This window comes from Perognathus longimembris, chromosome 11, assembly GCF_023159225.1.
Source record: "Perognathus longimembris pacificus isolate PPM17 chromosome 11, ASM2315922v1, whole genome shotgun sequence".
Lineage (NCBI taxonomy): Eukaryota > Metazoa > Chordata > Mammalia > Rodentia > Heteromyidae > Perognathus > Perognathus longimembris.
Genome location: NC_063171.1, coordinates 59,636,712 through 59,663,544, shown reverse-complemented (window position 1 = coordinate 59,663,544; position 26,833 = coordinate 59,636,712). Strand labels below are relative to the sequence as shown.

At 55.1% G+C, this 26,833-nt stretch overlaps 1 protein-coding gene across 2 annotated transcripts in view; it reads left to right on the top strand.

The window, feature by feature from the left end:
• The first annotated feature begins 2,106 nt into the window (after positions 1-2,106).
• Positions 2,107-26,833, top strand: part of Adora1 (adenosine A1 receptor) — a 32,009-nt gene continuing 7,282 nt past the window's right edge. The window contains exons 1-2 of one of the 2 annotated variants that reach the window (XM_048357478.1): positions 2,107-2,128; positions 3,019-3,416. In XM_048357478.1, coding sequence (XP_048213435.1) covers positions 3,076-3,416 — 341 coding nt within the window. In that variant the 5' untranslated portion in view covers positions 2,107-2,128; positions 3,019-3,075. Of the gene's footprint in view, positions 2,129-2,482; positions 2,635-3,018; positions 3,417-26,833 lie in introns of those variants that run through there. The other variant, XM_048357477.1, reaches the window with a different exon arrangement.

Genomic DNA, 26,833 nt, shown 5'->3' with positions numbered 1-26,833 from the left:
GAACAGTGACTCACTGGAGACTGCACAGCCAGTGAGCGAATGGCAGAGCAGGGCCGAGAACCAATTTTTACCTCTTCAGCTCTGCCAAGTGTTCTTTCTACCACACCTAATGACTCTGTGATCTTGGCCCCAAGAGAACAACCCCTCCACCCTCAAAGGAAATGCTGCACCTGTCCCAGAGCTGCCCTCTGGGAAAGGACCCCGTCTTATCAGCTAGGCTTTCAAACAGGCTGCTTTAACAACGCCCCCCCCCAGCACTCCCCCCACCTCCTCTCACTGGGGAACTGGCAAGGGTGGAAGGAGAAAGGGATAAAGAAGAGAGTTTCAGCTTATTTTGCTCAAATCTGCGGAGCACACAAATTACCTAACCGGTACACGCAAATGAACCAACTACACCTCGACGATCCTTGGTAAGAAGATTTTAGGGCGGGAGTGGATGTGGCAGAAAGGGAGGTGGGTGGGGGAGGGTGGGATGGGCCTCGGGTACCCTTTAGAGCTGAGGCCCCAGCCACCTGCTCCCTGCCCCCAGCTGGGCCTGCCCCGCTAGATGGAGGGCCGTTAGCAAATCCAGTAGAACTGCAGAGTGGAGTCTTGAGTCACATAGGGCTTCTGCCAAGGAAAGGGCTGAGAGGCAGAGAGAGGGATGCAAAGGGTGTGGGATGTGGAGAGCTGGCAGAATGTCACTTGGTGTGCCTTAGGGACTAGCTGGGGAGGAAGTAAGTCCGCCAGAGAAGCAGAGGGGAAGGAAGGAGGACTCAGCCCTTTCTAGTCTGTCCTAAGGCAGGTCTGCAGTTTTGTTGTTTGATGTAGAGTCCATGTTCCCCCTGAAGCCAGAAGTGGGAGCTGTCTTTCCTTCCACTTTTTTCCTGCCACATACCCAGGTCCCAGAAAACGCCCAGGGGGTGGAGTTTCTCACCTTTCTGTGGGTGGAAGCTCTCTCTAGGTATCCTGGGATCCAACCAGGGTACAATAGGGCACTGAAGCCCCTAGCCTGACTCATGCCCGCCCCCCCCCCGCCCCTGGGGGGGGCTTTTCTTCCATATCCACAGCACTCTCAGGTTGGGATCTTCTCAGGGACCATGGGGGTTTGTCTCCAGTGGGCATAAGTGCCCACTGGCAGGCAATGGCAGGAAGTGACCAGGAGTAGGCTGGGAGCAGAGTGGGAAGCGCTCCTTGTGGGGTTGGGTTGCTTAAGAATTTGAGTGATCTTGTGGAAGTCCTTTTCATTCTTGAGCCTGTCTCTTTCTCTGGAATACAGTACAGGGTTGGACTAGATACCTTAAGGTTTAGGTGCTGTGAGGAGGAGGAGGAGGAGAAGGCAGAAGAAGGAGAAGAAGAACAGTAATGGGGCCCCTGGGTGTGAAACCCGCAGGGTGATCTTGAGTTGCTGAGACACTCCCGAGCCTCAGCCTCGGTGTCCTCATCTGCAGAATGGAAATCGCTAATAGACTAAAAGGCTGTTCTGAAAGATGGATGAGGAAGGAATCTAATGACTCAGAATACAGCCTGCGGAGTAATGCATGCTGGAGGCTGCAGGAGCCGGTTTTGGGGTCAGGGGGGAGGTTGTGGGGTGGAGGGGGGGGAAGGCCCACCATCAGCCCATGGCTGGGGGAAGCCAGGCAGGGGACCCTCCGGGGTCCCGCAGGTGGGATGCTGCGCTGGGGACCAGACCCGGACTCCCCGCGCGCGCGCACGGAGAAGGGGGGGAGGCGACTCCAGGACGCTGCGCCACCCCGGCACTGTCCCGGGGTCCGGAGTCGCCCATGAGACCCTTCCCGAAGCTCGGGGCTCCCCAGCTCTCCTCGCCCAGAATCACTTCCTTTGTTTAGAGGAGGGGTGGGGAGGGAGGAGAGAGACGGAGGGCGAGGAGGGAGGGAGGGGCCCGCGGGTGCCAGCGCCGCCGCCGCCCCCGCCCCTCCCGGCGGCGCGGGGAGCCCGCGTGTCACTCCGCTCCCTCCCGCACCGGGGGCGACGGAGGCACGCGCGCCCGGGCGGGGACCCCGCCAGCGTTCCAACCCCGACCTGGATTTTCCAGGCATCCCCGCCGGGGTTGCGGCTGCTGGGCGTCGAGGGGCGGCGGGGGGCGCTCGGACGGGGCAGGAGGGCTGCCCGCGGCGTGTGACCTTGGGTAAGTCGGTGTCCCCGCCGGGCCCGGCGCTCCGGGGACGGGGGGTGGGGGTGCTGACGCGATTGGGGTGCCCTCCGGTCTGGGGGTGGGCAGGCGGTGGGGCCGGGAGCCCCCGCCGGGCCGGAGCGGGACCGGGAGGCGGCTGGGCGCCCGGCGTGCGCGCGCTGCTGCGGCTCGGGAGTGGGAACCCGCCGGCCGGGCTGGGTCCCCCAAACCCACGCCTGCTGCCCGAGTCCCAGGTGCGAAACCGGGGCGCTACCTCTTTAAAAGCGTCCGGGGCTGAGCCTCCGCCGCCGCACCATGTGATTGCTTTGAAAGGCCGGGCAGGGAGCGCTGCGGCGGGAGCCGGGAGGACGATGCCCGGAGGAGCCCAGCCCTGCCCGGCGGCGGCGGCGGGGGCGGCGGGGGCGGCGGCGGCGGCGCGGCCCCGGAACTCCGGGCGCCACCTCGCACCGGGAACTTGGGGCACGGCCTCTGGGACCCCGTGCCACCCGACAGGCAGGATGGTGAGCGTCCTGTGGACAAGGGTGGGCAGAGCTGGGCACGGGGCGGGGGGGGGGGGGACCCGGGCGCAGTGTGGGTGTGTGCTGGGAGCCGCCACACACACACACACACACACACACACCTGATAGAAAAGCCACGGGTGGGGGGTGGGGTGGGGGAGTGGGCGTTGCTATTTAAAGTTACTGAATGGAAACCTCCGGGGGTGTCGAGGGGAGGGGGACAGAGGTCGGGAGGAGGCTTGGGGCGGTGTGTCCTGGCCAGCCTGGGCGGGCACTGGATGTTCCAAGAGGAACACATCTCTGCAGGGCAGCCTGGGTCCCCCCTCTCACCGCCCCCCCCCTCCCCCGGCCCGGCTGGCCTCCCCACCTCCGGCTTCCTCCTCCCAGGTGCTGGCCATGAGCCCCCCGGCTCCCTTCTGCTGATGTGCCCGGCCCACACCCACCATGCCGTCCACCATCTCGGCCTTCCAGGCTGCCTACATTGGCATTGAGGTGCTCATCGCTCTGGTCTCCGTGCCCGGCAACGTGCTGGTGATCTGGGCCGTCAAGGTGAACCAGGCTCTGCGGGATGCCACCTTCTGCTTCATTGTGTCCCTGGCGGTGGCGGACGTGGCCGTGGGGGCGCTGGTCATCCCGCTGGCCATCCTCATCAACATTGGGCCACAGACCTACTTCTACACCTGCCTCATGGTGGCCTGCCCGGTCCTCATCCTCACCCAGAGCTCCATCCTGGCCCTGCTGGCCATCGCTGTGGACCGCTACCTCCGCGTCAAGATCCCGCTCAGGTGAGGCTACAGCAGCAGGTACCTGCCAGTGACCCTACTGGCTGGTGCAAGAGAGAGGATGAAAGGTAGACCATCAGAACCGAGGCACGCTCCTCTCTGGACATACACACGTGCGTGTGTGTACACACACACACACACACACATAGGGTCATCGTACCTCAGCCTCGCTCTGCCTCTTTGGCTCTGGGCCCTGGTGCCAGTCTGAGCTGCTTCGGGAGAAGCAGAAGGGGGCTGGGTGGCCACAGAACTGTTCCTTGACAGTGTCCAGGAGCCCAGCAGGGAAGCTGCTGCGGCCAGGACACGGGTGCTGCCTGCTGGGCTTGGAGTGAAGGTGGAGGGTGGGAGGAGCCACCAGGGCAGGGTGGTAGTGAGGACTGGGTGGGATCACGTTGCTCTCTATCAGTGGCTAGGCTATGATGTTGGGGAGGGGCGAGGATGGCACACCGGGGCCAAGGGGCTGCCGTGTTTTCAACCAGACCAGGCAGACACTTTTTAGCTCCCTTGTTCCCCGGGTGTCTCTGCTAGCCAGCTCCACCCTCTGAGGCCGTCCTGCAGAGCCCAGCATGCTGATTACCGCTGCCCAGCTCCCCCCTAGGTGATCTGGGTTACCAGCAGGAGGGAAAATGACGGTGCAAACCTGTGTCTCCACTGGCCACAGCAGAGGAGCTAGGGTCTCTCTAGGCAGTCTTGGGGTGGGAGGCCTGATGGTGGCACTTTTCAGCGTGGGTGTCCCTCTTTACTGGGGCTCCCTGCCTGGGCCTGGCAGGCCATAATCTCGTCACCAGGCAGTGCCTGGGCCGCTAAAGTGCCAGCAAATGCCTGGGCACACTGCCAGGAACTGGCCCTGCTGTGGGACACTCCCGTGAGAGTGCTTGCCTTCTCTTTACATTCTTGTCCCTAGTAGAGTCTTCCTCTAGTGGGGAGCCCTGGCCATCTCCAGCACCTGCCGTCTGGTCCCAGTAGTGTCCCGGCCTTGGTATCTGGGATGTGGTGCCTCTGGTCTCACTTGGCAGCTTGCCCCCCCCCCCCCCCCCGCAGGCCTAGGTGCTCCCGTCCTTCCTTCGGTCACATGTGTGCATGTATAACTTTTCCCAGCCTCTCTTGGTGCCTCTTTCCCCTTCACCTGCCTGTAGTCCCAGGCTTGCTTGGCCCCGCTGTTGACGTGGTCTCTGTCCGTTCGTTAGAAGGGCTGGGCTTCGGAGCGCCACCATTACAAGCATAGCCACACTGGGAACATAGGAGGAGGGGCAGATGGAAGAATGCTTCTCGAGAAATTCTGTCTGCTGAGTGAGTGCCAAAGAGAACCAGAGGCCCTGTCCCAAAGTGACAGGGGTCATAGATGCAGAATGCACCCTCGGTGCCCTAGGGGATGGGGACAGAAACGGCTGTGTTGGGAAGAACTACAGGCTCCCTCCTCCAGGAGGCAATTCTTTTGGAGTTTGGGGATCTTGGGGGAGGGGCGGGGGGTGTCTTTGAGGGCCAAGGCAGGGACTCAGGTTGAGTCCTTGCTTGAATCCTTGCTACCAATTTCTTATTTAACCTCTTTAAACTTTCATTTCCTTATCTATAAAAAGAGGACATTACTAATAACACAACTGTCTGGGGTTACTGGAAAAACATAATGAACTCATATATACAAGGCACTTAGCATTATACTGATATATATTTTATGCAGGCCTTAAGAGGTAGGTTTATGTTAGTCATTTTATTATGATGATGATTAATATATGTCTCAAAGTAGGAAGGGATAGGCAAGCCCTGTTTCCCTCTGATCCAAACTCTTACACTCTTCTATGGACATACACACACATGCGTGTGCGCGCGCGCACACACACACACACACAGCACATTATAAGAAAGTGTCAAAGCCCTGGGAAGTCCACCTGTACATGCTTCTTCTCCCCTGGTGGACTGTTGGTGCTTTTCCTGTGTCCATCTAACCCTGCCACTCAGTACATGTTGTTGGAAGTTGTTGTTTTAGCGTCCTCAGGTGAGTCAAGTGTCCGGCCTCCAGCCTTCTGCCGTTGACTAGATCTGTCCTTCCTTCCACCGCAAGCCCCTGTCCACAGGGACCCTTGCAGTGCACTGTGGCTCTTTTACCAGGGTGCCCGCCAGCGCCTCACCCTGTGGGAAGGAGCTTTGCTCCTCAGTTAGGGGCCTAGCTCCTCTAGCAGGAATCCTGGCCACTCAAGGCCCTGGCCTGTCACTGCCCGGGAACCCTGTAGGAGGAACAGCATGCTCTACCTCCCCCCACACACATCTGGAGTCAGTGGTAGGCTGGGTCTGTGACCCACAGGCTGCTGGCTCCCTGCCCTGATAAAGGAGTCAAGGATCAGTGTGGTCCTGGGCTCAGGGAAAACCCACTAGGCATTGGGGAAACATGCCGGGGCAGCTGGACACAGGGGTCACCTGGGTCCTTGCCAAACCAGGTATGGAGGTATGGGTTGGTCAGTCAACCACAGATTTTATTTGCTTCTACCTGGCAGGAAGCCAAGGAAAGAAAGAGATTCATATCATGTAAGTGCAATCCATTTATAAACTTTAAAAAAATGGTTTAAATGCGTGATTCATCAGGAGTTACATTTACATATAGTTTACATGCCATTTACATACCCCCCTCCCCATGCTTGGTAACTGTAACCTTATTCCCCTCACTCCTTTGGACTCCTCAGCTCTCTCTCTCTCTCTCTCTCTCTCTCGCTCTCGCTCTCGCTCTCGCTCTCTCTCGCACACACACACACACACACACACACACACACACACACTCACTCATCTCCTCACCAGGGCTTTCTTGGTGGCAGTCTTTGGTAATTTGGTGGCCCACTCTAGGGAGCTCTTTGTCCAAAACTTCTCTGTAGAAAAGGGACCCCAGCAAGGACTGCTCATGGCCAAGACGGGTTGGAGTGAAGTGAAGGTGTGGTGGGTGTTTGGGAATTAGTCAGGTTTGAGTTTGGAACTCACCATATGACTAGATAGCCGCGCAACCCTGGCTAGTTATTCAACCTCCCTGAGCCTTTCACACACACACACACACACACACACACACACACACACATACACACACACACACACACCCCGCCACATGGGAAGGAGTTGGAGTGTAAGTTGTGAAGGTTCCTTTTGGCTCTAAATGCTTTGTAGCACTTCCTTGATTCCTGCCAGTGCTGTCTTTGGATCGTGGCGGGGGTTTTGTATTATGTTTCTCAGCTTTGAGTGATCCTGTGCTGATGTGATGCTACTTTAGAACAATGTGTATTTTGTCTTTTATGTCTGTGGGGGGTGGGGGGCTGGTGAGGCCTGACCTCAGGGCCTAAGTGTTGTCCCTTAGCTTTTTCTCTCAAGGCTGGCACTCTACCACTTGAGTCACAGCTCCACTTCTGGCTTTTTGCTGGTTAGAGATAAGAGTCTTACAGACTTTCTTCCCAACTTTGAACTGTGATCCTCAGATTTCAACCTCCCGAGTCGCTTGGATTTCAGGTATGAGCCACCTGCCAGGTTATTTTATCTCATTAAATGTGCATCTCTTGGTAGCAGAGTTTATTATTCCCACTGTATAGATAATTCTTTAAACTCGGGTCTGAGGCTCAGAAGTTTAGTAATTCACCCAGACAATTCACTTGTCCAGAGCACTCAGGTTTGAATCCAGGACCTGCAACCAGACACCTTTAATTTATATGCCCTGGTGAGACTTGCATCAACCCAGGCAGCTGTAGGATTGCTGTAAGAGTTTCCCTAAAGCTGTCAGTGGCCTCTGCCATCTGCTCAGCCCACGCTTAGCACCTCCTCCCCACCTTCACTCCAGTGGGCAGCCTACCCCCTGGCGGGCCCTGCCTCTGCCCACAGCTGAAACCCTGCCCAACCAGGCTGCTGACCCAGAGAGGCATGGCATGGGATGGGGAAGGCCTAATGTGCTGGGCTGAGCGAGGGCAGGGAAATCAATAGGGTAAATTAGATTAGGGTGTTTGATTGCCTATCTGTCTGTCTATCTATCTATCTATCTATCTATCTATCTATCTATCTATCTATTGTGCCAGTACTGGGGCTCAAACTCGGGGCTTGGGTGCTGTCCCTTAGCATTTTGCTTAAGCCTGGCACTTTACTACTTGAGCCATAGCTCCACTTCTAGCTTTTCACTGATTAAGTGGACATAAGGGTTTCACAGATTTTCTCACTCAGGCTTGCTTTGAACTACCATTCTTAGATCTCAGTCTCCTGAGGAGTGTAGCTTGGCTAGGTGTTTGCTTTTAGGCCACTGTACCTCTGTCCATGCTGGGCTTTTTGTGACAATCAAAGTGTCTTGTGTGGTCGCTGGGTCCAGGATCAGTTGCTCTGCTCTGCTCCAGAGCCTCTGTCTAAGGGTGCCTGAGTTGAGGCAGAAGAGCAGCAAGAGGAAGCCCTGGGCCAACCCCTCCTGCTTGAAAACTGGTGAGGAAACTGAGGCTCAGGAGGCTGGGAGCTTGCTCAAAGGCACGTCATGTGTCTGGGAGCTCTTTGCTCCTCCCAGTGCAGACTCTAAAGCCAAAGGCTGGAGCAGGAAGAGCCACTTCCAACTGCTGGAGGCTCAGCAAAGGAAAACTCGATCTCAGATGGTTCAGTCAGCAAATCGCTGCAGTTGGAAGGGCTGGGATGGAGGGCATGCTGGAATGAAAAGGCCTCTTTTCCGTTTGAATCGGGGCATCATGTGTGGGGCCTGGGGCAGGCTGAGCCTAGGCGTGTGGGCTTTGGGAGCAGAGGTGTGTGGGTTCATTTCAGAGGTGAGAGCTGCACCCCGATGTGGGGATGGCTTCAAGGAAGCCTCAGCGTGCCTGAGGGACAACCCGGCCAGACGTGAGCGCTTTGGAAGCAGGGGATGACGGACCTGGGCCTTATGAGGAACCTCGTTCAGTCTTAGGGCCCTGGAAGGCTGCTGTGTCCTAACACGTGGTGTTTATTTCGGAGCAGAAAAGTAATCCAGGTCCAATTGTGGGAAATGTAGAAAGAAGGAGGGTGCTGAAATCACCCACTCCTGGGAACATTTTAGTGCTCCAGAAACAGTCTCCACACTTGTGTGTATATATAGATATATTATTTTTGCATATGGAGAGCATCTATATCTGGTTTTATGTCCCATTTTATCGGCTTAAACATTATATGCTGGCAATTCTGTGTGTCACCCAAAATTATTTCGTAAGGACTTTTATGATGGTATAATATTGGGTTGTATTATTACTCATCTTTCAGGTCTCAGCTAAAATAGCCTCTCCTCAGAGAACTCTCCCTCCCAACGTATCCCCAGGCCAGCTTCTTCTTTCTTAAAAAAAAAAAATTGTTTTATTAGTTGTTCGGATTGGGTTTATTCCTTGTTACTCATTGCCCACGCATTTTCTATTCATGTTTCGCGTTCTGGGCTTGGTAAGCTCCGAAGAGCCAGGATCACGTTTGCTTATATTCCCAAGCTTCCCCCAGGTCTGGCACAAGTGCACCGTCTGTAAACATTTTTGGAGTAAATGAACATTTGAATATCCTATTTATTCACCGGTGGCTGCATAGATGGTTGCTGAGCTTCCTTCTTTCCCTTCTCAGAAGGACAAGGGGTTGAACTGGAAGCTTCCAAGTCTTTGTGCATTGTTTTGCAGATAGGGTCTAGAGCTTTTGCCCAGAAGTAGCTGGGATTACAGCGTGAGCTATCACACCCAATCCAATCTTTTGTGATTACCAAGCAAACAAACAAGCAAACAAACAAAACCCGCCCTCGATGGTGCCCATTGTTCCTAGGGTCAGAGTCTAGATCAAGAACTCAGGGTTGGGCTTCCAGCTTTAAGATTTTCTTTTTTATGAGGCCACATAGTTCCCAGCTCCTTCCATTCTTCCCCATCTCCCTCCAACCCTTTCCCATTTCACCCACACTGTAAATCTCCAACGGGCCGTTAGGCATTCCCTCGCCCATTTGCACTCCTGGCTAGGGCTAGGCTAGGTCCGGGTCTGGAAGCCAGTCCTTATCATCTGTTTCCATTCCCTGAGGACTAACCTTTGCATTTCCTGGCCTCAGGTGTGGCGAGCTGGGTGGAGGGTGGGGGCCTTGGAGCATGGCGCCTCTCTGTGGGTCTCATTATCAGGCAGGCGCGGATGCACCGGGCAGAAGGAAGGAGGCTGATCCGCGCTGCCCTCGGCTGTGTGAATCACGCCTTCAACTTCAGCCTTCTTTACTTGAGCCCCACAGAGGGTCCAAGTTGCACACTGGCATGTAGGGATAGAGAAGGAAGGGTGGTACTTGGGTAGACTTGGCATTCTTGTCACCTCCCATTTGTTATCTGTGCGCTAGTCATGGGACTTGAACGTGGGGCCTCTTCCTGTCACTCAGCCTTTTATCGTCTTTCTTTCTCATAGCTGACACTCCACCGTGTGAGCTATGTCTTTCCTACTGACTTCTTTCTCTAGTTAATTGGAGATAGCAGTCTCCTAGATTTGTCTGCCTGGGCTGGCTTCAAACCTAGAGCCTCAGAGCTCAGCTCTCGAATAGCTAGGATGACAGGCGGGAGCCACCAGCTTCATGCCTTCTTCAAAATATGAACGTGAGGGTGGGAAAGGAGATAGGAGAAGTCCCAGGGGGCTTCCCTGGCCCCCCCCCCCCAAGGAAGAAGACATTGGGGTGCCTTCTCTTGCCCGGATCCTTACCCTGCCAGTGTTGTTCCCTTAGCTGGATCACAGAGGTGTGGGGGCGGGGGCCAGAGGCATCCACTTAGTAACTCCATAAGCATGCTCTGAGCACCTGCTGTATGCCCGGAGACAGATGCATGGCCCACTCCAGCCTCTTCCTCTCTCTGGAGCTCTTAGCTGTTCTTGAGATGACAGATTTCTGCAGGCCCAGGTTGCCAAGGAGAGATTCCTGAGCTGCTCAGGGTGGGAGCAGGGGGGCCAGGAGGCGGGTACCTGAGAGGTTGCGGGCACCACTGGGCAGTGCAGCTGGACCCTACTCCACTCTTGACCTCCGAACCCCAGGATATGCCCAAGAGGCCCCCAGGTTGTCTTCCTGCCACCTGCTCCCAGAACTTCTCTGCCCTCTGGGAAAGATGGGCGTTGGGACCGGCTGCTTGTCCTCACGTGGGACCCTCGTGCAGACAGATCTATTTGCTATTTTGTTTCTTTACTCCACAAATACTCACGGAGGGCCACGCGCGCACCCGGCAACTTTGCAGATACTTAGGATCTGTTCATGAACAAAACAGATCCTGGTGGAGACTGGACTCTAATGGGCAGGAGGCCAGATCCCAAATAATAAGCACAATGCTGAAATGATGTAGAATGTTAGAAGGTGAATGTGCAGTTGCAACATTGCCAGGACAATGCCACTGGGAATGCCGGGTTGGGGTTGGGATGAAGGCTACAACCTATAATGGGGCGGACACAGAGCTTCGTGGTGGGGACACCACCATGAGCGTAAGCAGAAGGCCAGGGAACAGCCACACAGATGCCAAGCGGAGAACGTGCCGGGAAATCACAGAACAAAGGCCCGAGGGCAGGAATGTACTTGAAGCGTTAGCTGGGAGGCCTGCGTGGCCGGGCTGGACGGTAGACTGAGCGCGGAGATAGTGAACCAGGGTCCCACGCGTGGCTTTCGAGGCCTCTGAAAGGACTTAGGTTTTATTCTGAGGGAAATGGGAGAATCAGTGCCGGCCTAAGAGCGGAGAAGGGGCCTCTCTGACCCCCGATTTCAAAGGGTCTCGGAGGCTGCCGTGCTGGCCATGCAGTTTCAGGCTAGGGCTGCACGCTGGAGACGGTAGGAGCTGGAACTGCAGCTTGTGCATTCCGGAATGTTACCTTTATGTTGTGAGTGTCTGAGACAGAGTCTCACTGTGGAACCCAGTCCTCCTGCCTCAGCCTCCCGAGTGCTGGAATAACATTTACCTCTTTTCTGGGTTTTTGTTTTCTTTTTCTTGAGACAGAATTTTCACACATCCAAGTGACATCTTGGGCAGATAGTTTTATAGGGCCTGAGCACTGTCCTTTTGGTTTTTTTGCTCAAGGCAGTGCTCTAGTATCTGAGCCACATCTCTATTTCTGGCTTTTGCTGGTGAATTAGAAATAAGAACATCTTGGATTTGTCTGCTCGCACTGGCTTTGAACGATGATCCTCAGACCTCAGCCTCCTGAGTAGCTAGGGTTACAGGCATGAGCTACTGGCACAATAATAGCTTGATAATTTTACTTTTTTGCCAGTCCTGGGGCTTGAACTCGGCCTGGGCACTGTCCCTGAGCTTCTTTTGCTCAAGGCTAGCGCTCTACCAATTGAGCCACAGTGTCACTTCCAGCCTTTTCTGTTCATGTGGTACTGAGGAGTCAGACCCAGGGCTTCATGCATGCAAGGCAAGCACTCTACCACTAAGCCACATTCCCAGCCTTTGATAAATATTTTTATGATATATAATTTATGCCTAAATAACCACCACCCAAATCGATGTTTAAAACATTCCAGAAGGGCCCTTTGTGTCTGAATTTTATCCTCCTACATTGATTTCGCGTGTTCTTAAGCTTTTATAGATGGAATCCAGCAGGATGTAACCTTTTGTGTCTGGCTTCTGAAGCCCTAGAAAGTTATAGCTATGATTCATCCATAGATCTGTGTGAAACAATGTTTTTCCCCCTTGCTCTTGTTAGAATTTCACTGAGTGACTACAGTATGATTTGTTCAAAGAGTCAAAAGATTTGCTTGTGGATTGGATGTGAGAATTTAGCTATAGATTGAATGTGAGAAAGAAGAGTTGCTGCTTCGAGTCCTAAACAACTTGGAGGCTGGGCGGGCCTCCTCTAAGCTGAGCGAGGCTGAGCAGGTGGTACGGGTTTGGGAAGCCATAGAAGAAGTGTGGATTTAGACACATGGAGTGTGGAGTGTCTGACAGAGCCTTCAGTCGAGTGTTGAGCTGGCAGTCAGATATAGCAGAACTGAGTTCAGAAACCTACGTGCAGAGCCACTGGCACGCAGACGGGTTTGAAATCTGAGGTTCCAGCCGAGGAGAAGGAAGAGGGCCAAGGAGAGCCCCAAGGAGTTGAGATAGGGAGGAAACACCCGCAAGGGAGACGAAAGGAGAGCTCAGATGTGGACAAAAACCCAGAACCCAACATGTGGTATCCTAGAAGCGAGGTGTGGAAGGGGGATATCCAGGAGCAGCAAAAAAAAAAAGGGGGGGGGGCTCCTTCTAAAACTGCCAGTAGATGATGTGAGAGGTAAGACTGAGAATTGATGCTGGATGTAGCTAGACCAGGCAGCCTGGACCAGGGCAGTGTTTGTGGAGTGGTTGGGGGCAGAAAGCCTGATGAGCGGAGGCTTCGGAGGGGAGAAGAACGAATGGAGCTAAGGCTGTTTCACACAGATTACTCTTTTGAGGAATTTTGTTCTAAAGAGAGCCTGGTGACAGGGGCAGTTGTGGTCAGGAGAGGCGGGAACTCAAGGCTGTGGGCCTGGAGGGCCGTGAGCCGAGTTGTGTGCTGACCGGAACGACCCAGCAGTAAGGAGCCGCGGGAGGGTTTCGTGGGTAGGCCACTGGGCTCGGTCTAGGGAGGCTGGAGGGCCTGGCTTGTACAAGACTCCGGAGCCTCTCCCGTGGGTCAGGCCAGGTCTGCCTGCAGAAGCCGCCTGGTGGGTTGTCTTCTGATGGCTTTAGTTTTCTCTGGAAAGTGGAGAACAAGGACAGCAGCCGAGAGCAGGGATGTAGCAGGAGGTGTTGTGGTGTACAAGTGTGAAACATTATTCTCTAGCAAGTGACTAGACTCAGGAGGTCAAGTATAATTGGGGTGTAGCATCATTGAGGACCCCCTCCCTCCAAACTCCCAGGGGTGAGTTTAAAGGCATTCTAAGTGGGGTTTTTTGTTGTTTGCTTTTTTTTTTTTTAAACCACCAGCCTGGTTCAACTATACTCAATTCATTCTTTTGTTAACTCAGATTTACTAAATTTATGATAAGATAAGAATGTCTTGTGGTCAGAGCTTGGCTCTGACCCCTGCTGCCTTCAGGGGACTTCGAGGCTAGCTGAGAGAAAGCCAGTAGACCTGTAATCAGGTGGTGGTGGTGGTGGGGGGGTACAATTATGATTTGAATTCTGTTCTTTTTTCTTTTGGTGCTGATAATGCGGCTTGAACTCGGGGCCTCATGCTCTGGCTTGGAATGTTTGCTCAAGGTTGGCTGTACTTCCAGCACATTCTTGGTTCATTGGAGATAAGAGGGTCATGGACTTTTCTGCCCAGTCTGGCTTTGAATGAGGATTCTCAGATCTCAGTCTCCCGAGTAGCTGGGATTACAGGTGTGAGCCACCAGCGCCCAGCTTAAAATTGCAATTTGAGAAGACTGTGAGGCCCTGGCTGGGATTCTCCAAAGTCCCGTGTTGACATCCAGAGAGATCTGCAAGGGCCTGAGCACCTAGATAAGGCCTTTGTGGTTCATCACCAAGACTTCATATTTTATTCTAAGTGCTTTGTGAAGCCCTGGATGGCTAAAGCAGGGAATGACCCAATTTAAGTTGCATTTTAAAAGGGCAAAAGTCCTGAACAAAATATTAGCAAATCAAATCCTGTGATATAAAGATGATTTACTACCACCCGAATGGTTTACTCCACAGAAGCAAAGGCTGTTTAGCATTTGAAAGACCTCAATCAGTGTGTAATTCCTGGGGTTCATCTGGGAAGGTCAGTCTGTCTGCTGTGTGGTGGGCAAGTGTGTGTGTGTGGGGGGTGCAGATGACAGAGGAGACCAGATAGGGTGGGGCTGGGGACTGGCAGGGAGTGGAGATGGAGAGAGCTGCAAGGATGGCTGGCCTGTGAGAGCCAGCCAAGAATGAACTGGCTGAAGAGCAGGCACGAGAATCAAACGCTACCCTGTGCTTTATGGCTGAGGCCCTGGGGAGAGGGTGGTCCCATTGCTGGGAGTGGAGACAGAGGAAGAAATCAGTAGGAGATTTGGCTCCCCACAGGTATCCAGTGGAGGGAACGCGAAGGCAGACCCGGCAGGGGCCTTCTTGCTGGCTTCCATCTCTGTGTGAGGGGCCACAGCCTCAGGGATGGGGCCCTCACTCCTCGCGAGCTTCCTGGGTACCTCACGTCTGTTCACTTCCCGCCCCACTCCCCAGGTCACTGGCTTCCTCCAGGAGGCAGTGCAGTGGGGGACTTGCTCTCTAGCAGGATCCATTCAGAATGACGTCAGGAGTTGGGTCCCCACCAGGTGTCAAGCCCGTCCATCCTCAGAAATCTCCGAGGGGTCCAGGGTGGAAGGGATTCCTCACCCCCCCACCTCCCACAACCCCTACATTTCTTGAACAGACTCAGTGGTTTGCACCATGGCCTGTGTCCTTCCTGTACAAGCCCCCCCCCCCATCAACCAGGGTCCTCCCCCAGCTGCTGCAGGGCACTGAATGGCCCAGCTGCAGCTCATACAACAGAGAGGATGGCCAGTCGAGAAGCAGGCAGTTCGAGTGCCAGCTCTAGCCCTGCCCTGATGGCAGAGCAGACTGGTTGGGGGAGTCGCAAGGCTGGCATGGTGGGGGGGGGGGACACTCTGTGTTCCCATCACCTGGGCCTGCTTATTTACAGCAGTCCTTCCTTCCCCACAGAAGCACAGTCTTTTGCCTTGGGGAGCAGAATGCATGTCACAAGGCTGCATTGGCGAGGGGGCTGAGCTCCCTCCAGTCTTCCATTCTCAGCGCCCCGGGAGCAGGACAGAGGCGGCTTCGGCCTCGTAGGGAGAGCTGCTTCTCCACCTCTTTTCTCTCCCACGGAGCCAAGTGCTCTGATGCATACCCGTGACAGACAGCAAGGCTGGTAGGAACCATAAGTCACCGGCGATTCTCCTGGGGACAGGAGTGGGAAAGTTCTATTTATGAAAGTTCCTCTACTATAAATGTTTTTAATGACTTGCTTTTTAGAGCAGTGTTTTCCCCCCTCCCCCTTCCCTGTTTTCCTGAGATGCATTAGTAACATAATGGGTAAGAGCAGTCTCCCCAGGCCAAGGGACCTGTGTACAATCCTTCTTCAGGTACTTAGAGTTGTGTGGTCTCGAATAGGTTGCGTCAAGTATCCACCTTCTATTCCTTCTTCTGTAAAACAGACTTCTTGAGGTCTGGCATAGCTGTAGCGTGTGTTAAGGGGCTGATGTCTAGTCGGCACTCAGTAACAAGGGCTGTTACTAGTGTTACATCATCCAAAGCTTGGTTTTCATTGACCACTTGCTTGGTGCTATGTGACTTCCATGACTGCCCTGGGGCTCTGGATGCCTGGGGCATTGGATGGCAGAAGTTGGATGTGCCCCCGGGCCTGTGCCACCCTCCACCCCGCTCCTGGTGGCGCTTACCAGGTGGTTTACCTCATGGGTGTGGAGTTCAGGAATGAGACGATGCTTCGTGACCGGAAAGAGTGGCCAGGGAGGAAGATGCCAGCAGGAAGGTTGAGATGACCTCATGCAGGGCAAAGGTCAGAGGATGAGAATTAGTTAAGGAAACCATCCCCCAGGTCAGTGGGTGGGGCGTAGAGGTGAAGGGGCTCTTCCAGGCCCACCCATGAGGTAGAGGGCAGGGATCCTGGGTTCCTGGCTTCCCGGTTCAGCCCCCTTCCTCAACTGCCTGTCGATGTGAGGGGAAGAGTTTTGACATCTTCTGCTTCCAGGGTGTAAACGGCCTTTTCCTACTCCTGTCTTCCCCAAGGCCTTGTTCCTGGCAGCTCCTCTGGGGTGCCGGCCTCTAGAGGGGCTCAATAAAACAAGGGCTCCCCTGGGGGCTGGCGCCCCTGAGTTATCTGTGGGCAGGAAGCTATTGGGTGTGCTTGGAGCCTTCCGGTGCTCAGCACACGCACACCTGCCACAGCGCCTTGTCCTCTGGAAGGAAACATGACACCCCGTTATGTTGCAGGCTGGGATGGAGCTCACGGATGACATTGTGAAGACAGCGCGCAGAGAGCCTGCATCCGCCCCAGGGACTGATGACAGCCAGGGAGCAAGGGGTGTGAAGGCATGAAGCCGCACCCGCACACCACCTCCCATTGGAGGCTGCGCGTTCACACGGCACACTTAGGTGCTGTGTGTGTGTGTGTGTGTGTGTGTGTGTGTGTGTGTCAGGGGGTGGCAGCTGTTTCTAAGTCAAAGAGTAATGTTCTAGGCTTCCAGACCTTTTGTTCAACTCTGCCAGCTCACCTCGGTGCAACCCTTGCTTCTCCAGGGTCCCGACAAGAGTCCCAGCCCCCTTTCCATCCATTCCTCCTGGCCTGCCTCTCCTCCTCAGTGCCCCTCCCTAATGGAGGGACCCTGGAGTGACGGCGATCCAGCCACCCGGTGGCTCCTGACAACCCCAGTCCTGTCCTCAAGGACACGGGCTCACGGTGTAGTAGGGAGACGGACACATGTCCCACTTGCCACATTGGCAGGAGGCCTGAGCGGCCTGGTCACGCCAGCCAAGGTCACTCCCAGCCCCGCCCCGCCCTCTCCCCCCCCATCTCGCCATCCAGGCTCGATTTTCCTTTCCACGCCAGTTGCTTCTTAACCTTTCCAGACCTTGGGGGTGAGAGGAAGGGATTTGACTTCAAGGCTGTGGCTTCCTCACTCCCAGACCCCACCCCTTCATACGTAATTGGGGGCCCAGGGAAAAGCTATTTCGTTCTTACCTAACTCCTCTTTATTCTTGGGTGCAGGGAGTTTTCTCTTTGTTTTGTCTTCCGGTTGGTTCCCAAGCTTCCTGGGCTCCCCTTTAACCGCAAGGCCTCTCAAATCCCACTGGCCTGGGAGCCACTGGAGGGCGGCGGAGTCTGAGCCCATCCTGCACCTACGATGCGGTGTGCAATGTCAGGCCGCCTTTGGTATCCAGTGAATTACCGAGTAGTCACGGGATGAACGTTAAGACCTGACATTCGCGAGGCCGTGTGCTGACTTGTTTAAATGCTTGCACACGTTTAGGAAGAGACACCAGTATTAATGCTTTATACCAGTTGTGTCACCTGCCCCCATCTCCACTCTCAGTTGCTGAGCTCAGAGGGATTAAATGACTTGCTAAACAGTCACATGGCTGCTAGGTGTGACCAGAATTTTTGAATGGGTAAAGTGAATGGATGGGTGAAAAGATCTGCATGGGAGCCTGGACTTCACCACTTCCTGGTGGGTGATCTTGGGTAGATTAGGTTCCTCTTTGGATCTCAGTGTCCAGGATTACAGAATGGGCCTGATTCGGACAGCGCTCTCAGAATGGGAAAGAAAAGCTTCATTGTGGGGCGCTGAATTGGCTCCGGGTGTGTGTGGGGGGTGGGGGGGGGTGCCCAGTCCCTTCAGTCTGATCCTGGCCTGCAGCTCATGCATGACTCAAGGGCTGGCCCAATGGCGGGGCGCTGAGAGGCAGAGAAACTGATGCCGGCTGCAGGGCTGGGCACGCGTGTGGGGTGCAGAGACACCCAGGCCCTGTGCTGACAAGTGAGGCAGCTCCGGAAGTGGGTAGTGCCGCACGCTGGGCCCTGGGGCCGCTGTTGAGAGAGCGCCTCTTCCCTCTGGGGGTTCCAGGCCCTGCTGTCTGCCACCTGCTGCCGTTGTGGACAGCTCCCAGCTGTGGTGAGGGGAGTGGTTTGCCCCATCACCACCCAAAGGGAGGTCCCGACTTAACCAGCAACCCAGCAATTGACCAAAACCAAACCGCAAGGCATGGGAGGCGTGCCAGGGGCACAGAGGGAACCCACGGGGGTTCCACTTGCCATCGGTGCTGGGCTTTAACCTTTCAGGGCCCAGGTTGTTCCAGAACTCTGCACAGGGGGGAGCATGTGCCCCCGTCTCCTCCCACATGCCCTTCTCTACACAGGCCAGGTCTGACCTCAGTTTACCTCAAAGTCCAAAGGAACAAACGTTCCATGAGGAGACTCAAGGACGGGGAGCCCTCTCCCACATTGGGGAGAGGGGCTGGGGGAGATGTGATCTGCAGCCTGCCTGGCAGAGACCAGGGAGGGGGGATGGGGCTGGTGAACCAGGAGGCCTGGACTCTGGAGGGTGATTGTGTCCACTGGGACGGGTCACTTCCCTACCCTGGACCTGAACCTGCACCTGAACCCTCATTGCAAACGGCCTCACGGCCTCGTTGACTTCTCGGGGCTGCTTCTGTAAGCATCCGATACGTGGTGAGTGCGGGGTCTCATAGAAAGGAAGGGACGCTGGCAGGCCTGGAGTCCAGCGTGCACCTGACATGTGGTAGGGGACAGCATGGCCTTTGGAGTCAGGTTGGCTCAGCAGATCTCCTGGGCCTGGATCTGGGACTCCTTGATCCTTCTCTTAGAGCCTCAGTTTTCACATCTGTGCAATGGGAATCCTAGTGATTACTTGCTGGAAACAAATGTATAACCCAACATCTCCCTCCATTCTCAGAGGCCTCTTTCCTCCCTCTTCCTCCTCCTTCCTCTTTCTTCCTCCCTTTTCTTCTTGCTGTTCAGTGGTAGGGCGGAAGATGGGTAGATGGATAGCCGTATGTGGATGTCTGTTATGTGGTTGGAATAGACAGAGCAGTTGGAGGAATTCCTTTACAGCGTGCCAAGGCCTGGGAGGTATGGCCGTGTCCTGCCAGAGAAGTCAGTGCTGCTAGGCTACAAGCCTGACGTTTCTGAGGTGGAGTCCGACCGCTGTGGGGCTCGGGCTGGCTTGGCCTGCTGCCTGGTTTCCTTGAGGCTCCGCCGGCTTCCTCTCTAGCCCCAGAACCTGCATGTGCTCATTCCCACAGCTACCTGGATCACGAGGGCAGGGGAGCTAAATCGGGAGGTGTTGCTAGCACCACACTGCAGAAGCAATCCCACGAGGTCCACGTGGCAGGGGCGGGGGGGAGGTGGGCAGCCGAGCAGGGCCTGGCTGTCTATTGGGGTGGAGCGCTGAGGGTCCCAGTGACCCCCTCCCCCCTCTCTTCAGGAGAGGACTTCCTGCCAAGAGAACGGGCCCAGGCAAAGGCGACAGGGCTCTGTCTCAGCTCAAACACCAGCCAAGTCAGGGTTCGCACTGCACCGCACCTCCCTGGCTTCGGCTCTTCTGATGGTAAAAGCAGCAACAGAACCTTGCACGCTCAGGGCATCTGGCACCATGGTGGCTTGGCACCGTCAGCCTCTTGCCACTCTTCCTTCTGCTATCCTAGCTCCCAGCCTCTCCTACCCCATGCCGGGAGGTGTTTTTCCATTGAGAGAAACAGGCCACAGGCTGGGATGGCTATTTCCTGCATGACCTGAGACAATGACGTTCTTTTTCTGTGCTTCCTCCATCACCTCCCTCCCCAAACCAGGTTGTGCCAGATATTGGGCCGAGTGCCATCAGGCCTTGCTTGTGCGAGTGTGGCGAGGGACCAGCAGCCTTGGCAATGCCCCAGGAGCTTGTTGGAAATGCAGCATCCCAGCCCCACCCCACACTTGCTGGCTTATAATCTGCATTTTAAAGAAGACCCCAGGTGATTCATCTCCACCTTACAGCTTGGGCTGCTCAGACCTGGCAGGGGTACTGGGGAAACTAAGACCACAGTCCTGCCTCCTGGGAGCAATGCAGGAAACACAGCCCTGGCTGTCAAAACCACTCTTGAGCAACTTTGAAAGCCAAGACTCGCCCCTTGCAGAATGCATATATGTACCTAGATAGAAGCAACAGTATGTGTCCTATGAACATATGCAGTTATTATTTGTCAATAAAATAATGTAAGCCAGGCACCGCAATCAACTCATGCCTGCAACCAACCCTAGCTACTCAGGAGGCTGCGATCTGAGGATCTCAGTTCAAAGCCAGTCTGAGCAGACAAATCCAAGAGTCTCTGATCTCTAATTAACCAACGTAAAGCCAGAAGTGGAGATGTTGCTCCAAGTGGTAGAATATGCCAACCTTGAGCAGAAAAGCCAAGTGAGAGCATGAAACTCTGAGTCCAAGACCCAGTATTGGCATGAAAAACAAACAAACAAACAAGTGGATGGATGAATGAATGAATAAATTAAATTAATGAGAAAAAGACTGCAATGAAACTAAGCAATCACCTGCTTTGACCATAGCTGATGGGAGCTGCAGTTCCCATTCTGGCCGCTAGGAGCATGAGCTTGGGCAGGTGGCCTGGGCATCTGTGGAATGGGCACCTCCCTAAAGCCAGGGGTGGAAGGAGCAGAGGAGAGGCCAGACAGCAAGCGCAAAGTCACAGGGAATTTGGCCGAGCAGGTAGCAAGCAGCTTACTTTATAAATGAGGAAACTGAGGTTCTGAGAGGTGATGAGGTTCACACCCAAGCCTGTCGAAGGCCTGTGGCAGAGTTCTGTTTGTCACCTGAGCTTTGCTTCCTTGGAAAGCCAGGGCGCTGTGTTGGAGACATGGGTACCAGCTGCGCGGGGGGGGGGGGGGGGGGGGGGGGAGGTGAGTCCAGGCGTTCAGGCCTTTGAAGGACCGAACGTGAGGGCCTTCCAGATGGTGCAGACTGCTGGTGTTTATACCAGCCGGGAAAGCAAGCCATCCCAAATGCCCTCTGCCACGCTCGTGTGTCTGCCCACCCCGGAGCCTTGCCTGGTGAGTTCCCCAAGGCCCATTACTGCCGGCTCTCTTCTGCCTTTTCTTTTTCCAGCTCTGAATATGGCACTTTGAAGTTTTCATGAATGGCAGATGGGGAAAAAAAAAAAAGACTTTAATTTAATAAGCTTTGTCCTCTCCCCTGCCTCCTATCATAACATGAGATTTCACTCGCCAGGGTTAGGGCACATGTATGCGATTGATAGGCCTTGGCAGCATGAAAGAAGTGGCTGAAAATGAATTTATTGATCTACCCTCAGAGAGGCTGTCTTGCAGGGCCCTGCTCCATTTTCTGTGCCCCACAGAGCAGGAGAGCAGGCCACTCTCCACCTCTCCCCAGGCCTGGCAGTGATGACGAGCTGGTCTAGAAGCAGGAGAAAGTGTGGTTGGACTCTTGGTGGACCCGGTGATCCAAAGTGGCTTGAGATACCGGGGCTGGGGTGATGGAGGCAGGCCTTTGAGTGGGAGTCCTGAGAATGCTGTAGCAATTCTTCCTGATGAACTATCCCTCATCAGCGAGGGCTGTTCCCCATGGGCACCTGGCTTGTAATTGTTTTAAATTTATTGCATTTGTCCTTTGCTTCTTTTTTTTTCTCCTCCTTTTTCTGCCACTCTGGTATAGAGTAAGCATTTTCTAAATGGCTCCATGTCCTTCCTCATAGATTATCAGATACGTGCCGTGTGCTGGATCCTGTGGTAGGGCCAGGTAGGCCACACTGAACTGGCCTTTGTCCCTGTCCTTGGGGACTGGCAGTTGTGAACTGAGGGAAGAAAACAAATTTTGAAGGGTCCTTCCTACAAGGGAATCCTTCTATCTCCACATGCAGGGAGCTGCCATCCACCTTCTGTTGCAGACTGCTCTGGAAGGGAGTGCTATAAACTCCCTGTACCCACCTGGGCAGGCCAGGGTGTCTCCCACCTTCCACTGCACCTGAGTGCCTAGGGCTCTTCCTTCACTTACTGCATCCCAAAGAACACCAGTAGGACGCCATGCCTGGAGAGACAATGGGGATGACTGAGTCCTGGGGTCCCCATTGCTGCTATTTGGTCTGTAAATCCCACCACTGGCTTGGATGCAAGGTGAGGAGAAAGGTCGGAGCCTTGGGAGGCTGCCATTCTTCCGGGTTCCACAGCTGTGTCTCATTGGGTTTTCATTCGGTGGAAGGGAGGGATTGGATCTGGACTCCGGAAGGGGCATGCGTTCCTCCTCTGGAATGATTTGCAAGGTGGAGAGCTCTCCCTATCCTCTCTGTCCTCCTCCCACACCCTGCCATATGTCACCTCTTTTCCAGAGCACAGGGCTGGGTGCTGTGAGCTGTAGTGAGCCCTGACACGCCAAGGCAGCGCGAGCGGTTACCTCCTCAGAGCTGAGGGCTGATCCTTCATCCGCCCTGCCCCTGGTGTGGCCGTGCCCGTGCTGGCTTCAGGCCCATCTAGAGCCTGCATCGTCTCTCCTAGGGGAAGGGGGCGTGGGCAGATGACACTCCCATGGTAGAAACAGATTTTTCAGCAGATGCCCCGCACCCCCATGGTTCCAGAAAGGCAGAGAGATAGATGCTCAGTGCATGGCTCTCCCAAGTCTGCTTCCCGCCTCCAGCCCCCATGCTGGCCACTGTCCCAAAGGCCCTGGCAGCTCTAGAATGCTATGGAGACCGAGTGCCGGGTGAGCGAGCTCCTCTGCCCGGCCCTCGGCCACGCCAACTCAGGCACCTCAGTTAGACAGATCGGGGACGTGGGCTGATTGTGTAAGCAAGGTCGAGTTGGGCAGGAGACTTGGCTGTAGCACAGAAACAAAGCCCTGTGGCTGGCCTTCCAAAGTAGAACAGAAGTGACTTTGTTCATCTGTGTCCCTGCACCCAGTTTTGTATCTCTTCCCACACAGGCCGGGGCAGCAGTCCAACGTTCAGGGGGTGATAGCCTGGCCACCCAGTGCTGTTTGCTGAATGCAGAGATAAGCTAACAGCGCCCTCACCTCCTCTTCTGTTCTCGTTGTGCCTGGGACAAACCCAGGCCTGAGAGCTGCTACTTGCTCAAGGCCACCAGCTGCTCATGGGGGAGGGGGAGCACAGTTTGCACTTGGATCTTACACCGCCGCGCCCCTCCCTCAGTCATGCATCTCTAGCTTTGTTGGAACACTGGACAGACGTTCATTTCTTTTCCCTTTTCCATTTTTTTTTTTTTTGCCAGTCCTGGCCTGAGCACTGCCCCTGGCTTCTTTTTGCTCAAGGCTAGCACTCTACCACTTGAGCCACATTCCCAGCCCCTCTTTTGTTTTTCTTTTCCATTTCCCTATCTTTCTCTTTGTGGGACACATAGAATTTTTAGTGTGTGTGGAGGGGGGCGGCCTTTTTGGGAGCAGGCAGAAACTTCCAGTGGTGAGAGGCGTGTCTCAGTGCAACTCCTCCATCTGCTGGGACTAAGCTCAGCTCTTGTAGGGGAGTGTGTGTGTGGGGGGGGAGCTGATCTTTCCAGAAGAAAGGAACCATGGCCTGTGGGAGCATGCAGATGTCTCTTCCAGTCCCTCAAGCTCTGTGAGCACAGGGACGCTGAAATACAGGCAGTGCCTCAGTCCTGGCAGAGCTGGGAACAGAACTGGGGGGCTCTTGACGCTGCGGCATCAGAACGCGAGCATCAGAGAGTGACCTGCGCCAGCTTTGAGCTGGACGGCTCCAGCGCTGCTGGGGACCCGAGCCTTGCCATTTTTAGCGCATGCTGCTGTCTCCTTCCAGACTGAGTTCCTCTTTTCAGCTACCAGTGCGCTGAACCCGAGCGATGGGGCGGGAGGGGCTGCTCATAATAGACTCTGCTAGGAATCATGTGCGTGAACTTAATTGTTTTCCCCACCAGGCTGTGGAGTTACTTGTCCTCAGCAAGTGACCAGGCCCATTATGCTAATGACCTAATCAGTTTATCCAGCTTTTTCCCCCTCCATTCAAGGAGCTCATAGCACCCCTCTTCTCGGCAGCCCTGGGGCTGTCAACCTGACCATTCTTTTAGGGATCCGTGGACACTGATGTTTGAGGTGATGGGAGGCGTCACAGGGCCCAAGTGAGCAGGACATCTGGTCCCACTCCTTGCTCCCTACGGTCCCCCCTCAGCCAGACTCCCCTGGGCAATGTTACTATTAAATATTTGGTCCCTGAGGTATGGCCAGTGCCTCTGATTGTATCTGGTTTCCTGTTCTCCTCTGGGAGGAAGAATTTCTCTGCAGGAAGTAGTTTAATAGTCTGAAAGCCTTACTTCTCCTGGTCTTGAGGTCCAAGTTTCCAGTTACAAGTGGCTGAGATAGATCCTCGATAAGAAGGGAGGCGGGAGGGAGGGGACCAGAACTCGGAAATATGGAAGGCTGCTGTTCCCCGTAAGCCGAGGCAAGGACCGGAAGATGTGGACCCAGTGTGTGTCTGACTACCCAGTCTGCAGGCTTGCAGCAAAGGTCCCCAGGTCTGATGCCTGGGTGAGGAGCACAGGTGGGCAGATCTAAGGACCCCGCTCCGGTGTTACCAATTGACCGGGCACTGAGAGACATTCCACATTCACCCTTTCTGCCCCCCACATCCAGCCTCTCGCTCCTCTGAGCCCGTGACAGGCTGGCCGGCACTCCCGCGGCTCGCCCACCCCTCTGGCAGCCAGTTCCTTGGGCTGGCTGGGTTCAAACCTTCCTGCCACAGCTCATTGTAAGCGGTAGGCCTTTGACACCAGGGGCTCATTGTCCCAGTGACGCGGCAGTCGAGACCCCAGTGAAAAGGTGAGGTTAACCAGATGAGAAAGAATGCAAAGCCGACCCCAGGTGAACAGGCAAAGTGGAAGGGAGGTGTCCTGGAGGCTGAGGGCTGCAGGTGGCTCCTGGAAATTGGCCGAGGGGAGGTGGAGCCAAGGAAGAGATGAAGCCACTGCCTGAGACAGGCTGGGGCAGAGGGAGGGGCGGCTTTCCAGCGCATCAGTGCTTCCCAGACGCACAGTTGGCACGGGGACTCGGGCAACGCAGCCTGCGGAGCTCAGCCCCTCGGTGACGCGGAGCCGGAGAAAGCCAGCGACAGACAGCTCGAGGACAAGTGTGCTCCAGTCTTCCTGCGGTGACAGAATGCTTCCTCTCACCCTCCTCGGGCTGTGACTTCTCAGGGCGCTGACAAGAACGCCAGGGGGCTCTTCAAGCCCCCTCCACCCTTCTCGTTTCTTTGCCTGCCTGGGTCTTGCTTGGGATGTGTTTGTCATCCAATAGCTCACAGAGCGCGGCCAGCCTCAGGCTGACTCTGTCAGGCCCCTGCGGTGGCCAGGAGGGCCAGCTTCTGTACACAGTTGGCCTCCCCCTGGATGTGACCTCCTCCACTGAGGGGGCTGTCACAGGGTGCTCTCTGCTGCTGAAATGTGGCAGGGTCTGGGGTGGCAGCCCAGAGGCTGGGGGGCTCAGCCGGTGTCTCACTCGCGAAGGACAATGCAGGGCCTGTAATTGGAGTTCTAGGCCAGGGCCCAACTCTAGGGTTCCCCATGTTGGGTTTGTCCAACCCAACACACCAAAGAAGGAGGCAAGTAGTGGTTAGGGCGGGGAAAGGAGGCTTGGTTGGAGTTAGGCAGGCCCTCTACCACTTGAGCTTTAGGTTAAATAGACGACAGTGGGAGAGAGGTGTGCATCATTATTAAACAGTCCAGGTTGCAGGGTGTGTGTGTGGGGGGACAGGGATCTTGTGCTCCTGTCACTCTTGTGCTCTTATCACTGTCATCACTTGAGGGGAACAGTCTGGCCACAGTAAGGAAGCCATTGCTGTCTGGAGTCTGTCCTTCCAGGCTCAACTGACCCTTTCCTTGGGGCTGGCTTCTACTGGTTTGAAGCCAGACAGGCAACAAAGTCCATGAGACTCTCATCTCCAATGAACCACCAGAAAACAGAAGTGGAGCTGTGGCTCCAAGTGGTAGAGCCTGTAGCCATAGAGCTCAGGGACAGGGCCTAGGGCTGGAGCTCAAGCCCCATGGCAACCACCACCACCACCACCAAAAATGAATTACCTTTGCAGTATCTAAGTAGCTTTATAGGTTGGAGCTGCTGGGAGCTGTTGGCTGGCTCGTGGCCTGGTGGTCCTGGCTTCCCAGGCACCAAGATCTTCTACGCAGAACCTAAGCCAGAAGCTGTGACTCAACAGCAGATTCCCTGCAGCTCCCAGCACAGCGGGGATGGGCCAGGCAACGAAGCCCCTCACCTAGCCCTGTGATCTCCTCCTGGGCTGGAACTGCCCTCCCAACTGACTGCCTCTAGCCCAACATTGACCACTCAGTCTTGTCTCTGGCTCCCTGGATTCATCGCTCAGTGGTTCCTCAGCCAGTCCTGGCTGAGTAAATAGATGCCCAGATTCATCCATCCATTCCCACAAGTGTTTATTCATTCACTCCACAGCTTGTCGTTGAGCATTAAGTGTTGGGGGTGCAGTGGTGAGCTTACAAATTAGAGGCTCTGCTTTAAATGAGTTTTACATCTGACTGGAGAGAAACAGACACAGACGCAACACAGCCACAACTTACATGGTGACACAGACCATTTTTACAAGTGATCTGGAATTTCCTCTGAGGAGAGGAGACATCGGGGCTGAGACCTGAAGGGAAGGGAAGTAGAGAACGAGTCTCCCAGACCTCTTAGGAGGTAAGTGTGAAGTGCGAAGGTCCTGAGGTCAGAGGGTGCCCCAGGTATGCACATAATGGGGGGGAGGGGGGTATCTGTGCACGTGGTGTGGAGTTCCCGGGTGAGCAGATCAGGTTCCATGCAAACGGGGAGAGACTTGAGGGACGATGGTCCTGACCCCACTCTGGTGAGGATAAACTCCTGACCATCATCTCGATTCTTTCCCTTGCCCAGATACCCACTCGCAGCAGCGGGTCTTGTCGCTCCCGTTCCCAAGTCCGTTCCCGTCTCCCCACGCCCCTGTGAGGCCCCGGCCTCC